At 46.4% G+C, this 6,170-nt stretch overlaps 1 protein-coding gene across 1 annotated transcript; it reads right to left on the reverse strand.

Annotated features, from left to right (window-relative positions):
• Nucleotides 1-1,543: 1,543 nt before the first annotated feature.
• On the reverse strand, nucleotides 1,544-4,306 carry PIN4 (peptidylprolyl cis/trans isomerase, NIMA-interacting 4). Its single transcript, XM_035122970.3, has 4 exons — nucleotides 4,231-4,306; nucleotides 3,225-3,298; nucleotides 2,611-2,730; nucleotides 1,544-1,718 (listed from the first exon to the last, which is right to left on the reverse strand). Exons 1-4 carry the CDS (start codon nucleotides 4,268-4,270, stop codon nucleotides 1,560-1,562), a joined length of 393 nt encoding a protein of 130 aa, XP_034978861.1. The 5' UTR covers nucleotides 4,271-4,306; the 3' UTR covers nucleotides 1,544-1,559.
• Nucleotides 4,307-6,170: the final 1,864 nt, after the last annotated feature.

Consider the following 6,170-nt stretch of genomic DNA (forward strand, 5'->3'; position numbering starts at 1 on the left):
AACCATGGTGAACTCCTATAGGCAAGTTACTTCCGGAAAACGACATGATCTTTTGCAATGCATTGTTTTTGCTTGTCTGTGTATAAGCCACAAATTCAGGATCCATCTATCAGAAGGAAGGAGCTCCTTCCCCAATTTGAGAATCACTTAGGACAATTCCTATGGTTCTCAGATGTCTGCATAACAGAGGCACACTCAGGCATTCAACCCTGAACCGAGAAACTAATTTGTGCAACTGGCACCTGCAGAGATCTATCAGTGCACACTGATGTGCTTTTGTCCTGCAGAACCATTTGTATCTATTAATTAGCCCTGCCCTGGGCCTTTCTCCCAGGTTCTTCACAAAGGTGCTGGGTTCACCACCATGCATTTATGTGAAGCCTTGCACAAGCCTGCGGAAACAGCTGCAATGTACTTCACATTTTGGAAAACCGATGCAGCTTTGTTGCTGAAGCTAAGCAATTTTAGCCATATAAACTGCATGCCTGGGAACCATGCAGAAACTGCCTTTAGCATTTTGGAAGGGTGGGATTTGGGGGAAAGTAAGTGACATCCACAGGGCTAGAGTGAAGGGTTTCTTTGCATCCTTGAGATCCTAGGTTTTACTCCCTGACTTAAAAGATTTTGCACTTGATATTGAATCATTAATGGACAATTGCAGGTCGTTCTCCTTCAATACCCTCAAAGAGTTACAGGGGACTAGTCTCTTACGCCTCATTTATTCCATCTGCAACCCCTCCTGAGGTGCCCTGAAGGCTGCTTGTCGTGTTTGCTGCAAAACAATAAAAAATAAAACCTAGCCCTCTTTTTACCAATCACGTGGGCCAGCTTTAAATAATTGCTGCTGTTGCTGCCACCTACTCAGGAAGAACAAACCATGTAGAAGAGCTCTGCTGGATCAGACTAATGGTCCATATCTAGCCCAGCTTCTTGTTTCCCATCATGACCAGTCAGATGTTTCTTCAGAAGTCCACAAGCAAGGCATGAAGGTAACAGCCTTCTCCTGCTGGTGCTCCCCACAAACAGAGATATCCAGAGCCATGCTGCTTCTGATTCTGAAGGGACTGAGTATCAAGACTACATACACACCCTACATTTAAAGCACATGAATCCCCCCAAAGAATCCTGGGAATGGGAACTGTAGTTTAGCCACTGCAGAGCTACAATTTCCAGTGCACTTCACTGGGGTAGGAGGGTGCTTTAAATGTCTGGTACATACAGAGCCTTATTGACCATGAATTTTAAAGCTGTCTAAGATGAAGGCCAAATTAAAGGCTAAACTAAGAAAGAGGGAATGATGCACTTTCTCCACACCATGTATAATTTCATTAATGTCTGTCATGTCCTTCCTTGGGTGCCTCCTTTCTACACTACCCACCTTCAATGTTTCAGTTTTGATTCCCAATACACACACAGTTTCTCACCCCACCATGGTGTACACACACCAGCCTTGACACACCTAGGGAGGGTGTGTGGAAATCAAACTCCAATTTCTCACACAACCATACCAAGGGATTAAATGAAAGGGAAGGACTTCCCAGCATCACAGAGAACATTTTTTATTTACGCCCTTCAACCATTATGATGTGATAGCCAAACTTGGTTTTCACAGGAGGGTCTGTGTACACGGGCTTGTCCATACTGCTGACAGGCAAGGCAAAGGCTGCATCTTGGAAGGGCCCCACCATAGAGCCTCTGCTCATCCAGCCAAGATCTCCCTGGAAAAGAAGAACAACAGGAGACTGTTAAAGCCCGATAGCAGGGCTGTTGGGCAGAATTCAGTACATTTAGTTTTTAGCAGAACTTCAGGGCCCCAACCAGAGCCAGATGCAAAAGGTAGCTGTGGGGACGGGGCTACTGTTCCCCATGAGCCCCCACACTGTGCTGACCTGTTTGTACACATATAAATCCACATCTGAGTTACTACACATCAGAGATTCAAACAGTCTAATTTAGAAAGGGAGGAGGGATGTTGTTGAAGTGGCTGCTATAACAAAAGTGAGAGTGAAAAGCCCTCACCAGTCCCCTGTACATCATCCAGTGATCAACCAGGAGATCCAACGTCTCTTTTGCCCTTCCTTACTCTAAAAGGCACAAGCCCTTACAGCTGGACCTCAGTTCCCTCTCCAATATGCTATACCTTGTTTGCTTTCTGCACATGCTCCTGACAAGCCTAATTTGCTTTTCCTGTAGGTCAGGTTGCTAAGATATCGTCAACATTTTGCTTACCATAAGTTCACTCTTCGTTCCTTTTCGCTTTCACCTTTCCAAGCCTCCTCACCTCCTATGTCCTCTTCTGTTGGGATTTCCACTGAAAGCTCTGTCTTTTTTAAAACTCATTTTACTTATGCAAAGTGCTGTACACACAGATTTCATTTGGCTCCGCCTCTGTGTTTCTGCTGCAGCTAAGCTTCACTCTAGTCTTTTAAATCCAAATCTCAACTAGCTCAGTGTTTCCAAATTGTACAGCAGAACAGGCAGTGAAGTAGCAAAAGCAAGACTATAGCACCTTGGCTGCCTCTTTCTCTCAAGTCCTCAGGGCAGCAAAGGAAAGGTGCCAACCACAGCAACAAGGTGGTCTATCAGCACAAAAAAGAAAGAGGCACATACCCCTTGTCTGGCTTTGTCCTCGCTGTACTGAGAGGCTACTTCACTGAAGCGCACCCCAGCCTTGAGTTTTTCCAATGCCTCCAGGCATCTGCTATGCTTCTCACACAGAATATGCCTCACCTAAAAAGAAGCAGAATGCAGACTAGACAAGCATACACCACTCTGCCTGAAGATTTTTTTGTTGGGGGTCACCCAGAGTGGCTGAGGCAACCCAGTCAGATGGACAGCATATAAATAATAAATTATTATGTATTATTATTATTCCTCAATAGGTGATGCAAACAACAGCAGCTCTGGCATTTGACTGTAATTTAATGTGGTTTACTGTACCCCGTCTCACTAGTTGTGCATCCCATAGCATTGAGTCATTAGTGTAGGGGAGAGGTGTTGAACTCCCAACTCCCATCAGCCAGCAGTAGTCCAGCAACATATGGAGGGCCACAGAATCCCCACCCTCCTTGTGCAGACTGATGTCAAGCTAGCTGTGTTGAGCGGCTAAAGATCAGGAAGCAAGTCACCCTCCCCAGTTTAGCTGACTTACGCTGTACATACATTCTTGTCTAAAATGGCACTGCAGGGACACCATCCAAGGTGAAATGACACAAAACACCCACCTTCACACTGCTGCCACCTCCTTTAGGGCCCTGGGCTTTCTTATCTGCAGCATCACTGCCAGAGGATGCTCCACCTATGAAAACACACAAGGTCAGAGGCAACAGTGAGACACCCTGGGTGCGCTATGACACCTTCCTTCCATAATGCCAAGCCCACACACTGTGCTCGGCTGTGTGTGTGCCCTGTGCAGCCAAACTCCAGGTTACCAGTCTCACAGCAATGCACGAAAGCATGCTAGACTTATGCTGCTGTAAGGCAAAGGTTGCTCACCCTGCTTGAACCCAGGCGGGATGTGAAAGCGCACAGAAACACCACAATCACAGCACTGGGAACTGAATCACAATAATAGCTTTTTTCTTTCCCCATTCCTGTTTTGCTTGACATTCTGCCTGAAGAAGCATACTGTACCAGAGAGAATATGAAAAATTGCTCCCTGTTTTGTAACATTGGTTGGTCCTGATAAAAAGTATCCCCTCACTTTGTCCGAACTGCTGTTTGTACCATCTGCAGCTGGGGAGGAGGGCTCATGCCATGGACACCATTACTGACCCTGCTGACTGACTGGGGCCGATGGGAGTTGGGAGTCCAAGAGCATCTAGAGGGCCACAGGATTACATATCATTGATCTGGGATATGCTGTACCACAAACCGGTCTCTTCATGAGTCAAGGGGCTGGAAACCTATTAGGGCATCCCAGGCACCTGTGGAAAAGTACATGTCTCAGAGATCTCTGCACGCCACCCTGGTGCTTAAATCTGCTTCAGGCCGGTTTAAGATGTGCAGGGTTAGACATCGCCTTCCAGAGAAGCGGGACCGGGGGGGGGGCGAGCAGAGACTCTTAGGCTGTACTGTCCCTTCTGGGAGACAAATCAGGATCCCTGGGATCCCTGTTGTCAGCACTTGGCTGGGGAGATGGAAACTAGGACTCCTGGGTTCTCTGGTTGCAGATGGAATTCATCCCACCCACCCCATCCCTCCCCCATTCAGCGCCCACCCATCCCTTACCCTTTCCCCCTTTGCCGCCGCTTTTCCCTTTCGGAGGCATCTCCACAGCTTCTTCCGCCCTCTCTGAAGTGCTGCGGCGTCGCTTTCATTTGACGTCATGTCCCGCGACTCAACCGACCCGGCGCCCCTTCCCCTTTGCGAAAGTGGCCCAATTAGATGCCGGCGGGGCGGGGCTTCACAGCATCCGTCAAGCGCAGTGACAGAGCGGGGATCGCGGAGGATTACTGCGAGGCAGAGACCCTTCCCGGCATCGCTAATGTTCTGTAAAGACGTGTTTCACCCTTTAACCCCAGAGAAGTGTGTTTGGTGTGGGCTGGCAAACGGGAGACCGAATACTTTCCTTCTTCCACTAGACTACTGTGTTCTTATACTGGCGTGCTATGGTCCATGGGTTCACGAAGAGTCGGACACGACTAAACGACTAAACAACAACAATAATACTGGGTGCAGAGGAAGGAACCGTCCTCCTTTGCTAGCCCCCGCAGTCACCTACATGTAAGAGAGCTGAAGATGGCATACGTGGTTCTCTCTTCTCCCATGTTATATCCACAAAAAGTTAAAAAGTTAGGTTGAGAGACGGTGGCTGGCCCTTGGTTCCCCAATGAGCTCTCTCACTAAGTGGGAATTTGAACCCTGGTCTCTCCCAGGTCTTCCCCAACATTCTTTACTTACACAGTATTGGTTTGCACTGTGGTGTACCAAGGCAGATACACAAGGCTGCATTGTTGTAATTATTGTAGGGTACGAATACTGTGTGCTAATATTTTCAATATTTACAACTCACCTCTTGTCTTGAGTGGACTCGTCAGAATGGCATTGAAAGTGCACCCAGGGCTCAGCTGGGGGTTTCAATACAAGTCCAAAGATTACAGCCGAGAGACAAAAATACTTTGAAAACATTAAAGCGGAAAATAGAGGAGTTACTGCTCTTTCTTCCATCTCCACCACTTCAGGAGGCCCCAAGACATAGATTTTGGGGTCCAGTCTCAGCATCTCAAGTTTAAGTCTCAGAGTCATAAACTGGTCTCATGTTACTGTCTCTTTACCTTGGTTGCTTGCTTCCAGTCTTAGTCCTACTAAGAGCAGATCCATTGACATTTATGGACATGACCAACATAGATCCATTAATTTGAATGTGTCTGTTGTAAGAAGTTAGTTGGATAAAACCACTTGACTATAGTATTACATACTGTTGTACACTGATACAGTACACTGGAAGTATTGTACAGTATAGTACTGTATTGTACCCTGATATCAGTGTACTGGAAGAAGCAAAGATCACCTATGTTGAAGCAATGATTCTTCAACATCAACTTCGTTGGACTGGTCATGTTGTGCGGATGCCTGATGATTGTCTTCCAAAGCGACTAATCTATTCATAACTTAAAAATGGAAAGCATAATGCTGGTGGTCAACAAGAGAGGTTTAAAGATTGTCTCTTGGCAAATCTTAAAAAATGTAGGATAAACACTGATAACTGGGAAACACTGGCCTGTGAGCGCTCCAGTTGGAGAACAGCCTTTACCAAAGGTGTCATGGGCTTTGAAGACACTCGAACTCAGGATGCAAGGGAGAAACGTGCTAAGAGCAAGGCCACGCTTGGCAAATCCACACTGTGATCAACTCCTGCCCGGAAACCAATGTCCCCATTGTGGAAGGACGTGCGGATCCAGAATTGGCCTCCACAGTCACTTACGGACTCATTGTTAAAACCATGTTTATGGAAGGCAATCTTACTGTACTCGGCTACAAGTGATCACAAAAGAAAAGAAGACATAGTATTATTTTAAAATACTACACAAACCCAGTCATTTTGAAAGAGAAAATACAATGTATGTTTCCCTAAATTTCCATTTTCATCCAGTGGAAAAACTGGATCCCTACCACTATGAAGAGAACCAATATTTTCCCCTTCTCTATGTTCCATTTTCCTGGGTCTT

This window comes from Zootoca vivipara, chromosome Z2 (genome assembly GCF_965207765.1).
Source record: "Zootoca vivipara chromosome Z2, rZooViv2.hap1.1, whole genome shotgun sequence".
NCBI lineage: Eukaryota > Metazoa > Chordata > Lepidosauria > Squamata > Lacertidae > Zootoca > Zootoca vivipara.

Coding starts and splice junctions, on each gene's coding strand:
- PIN4 (XM_035122970.3), bottom strand. CDS start 4,270: ATGCCTCCGAAAGGGAAAAGCGGCGGCAAAGGGGGAAAGG. Junction 3,299..4,230: donor CGGCGGCAAAGGGGGAAAGG/GTAAGGGATGGG, acceptor GTGTTTTCATAG/GTGGAGCATCCTCTGGCAGT. Junction 1,719..2,610: donor AGGACAAAGCCAGACAAGGG/GTATGTGCCTCT, acceptor CTTCTTTTCCAG/GGAGATCTTGGCTGGATGAG.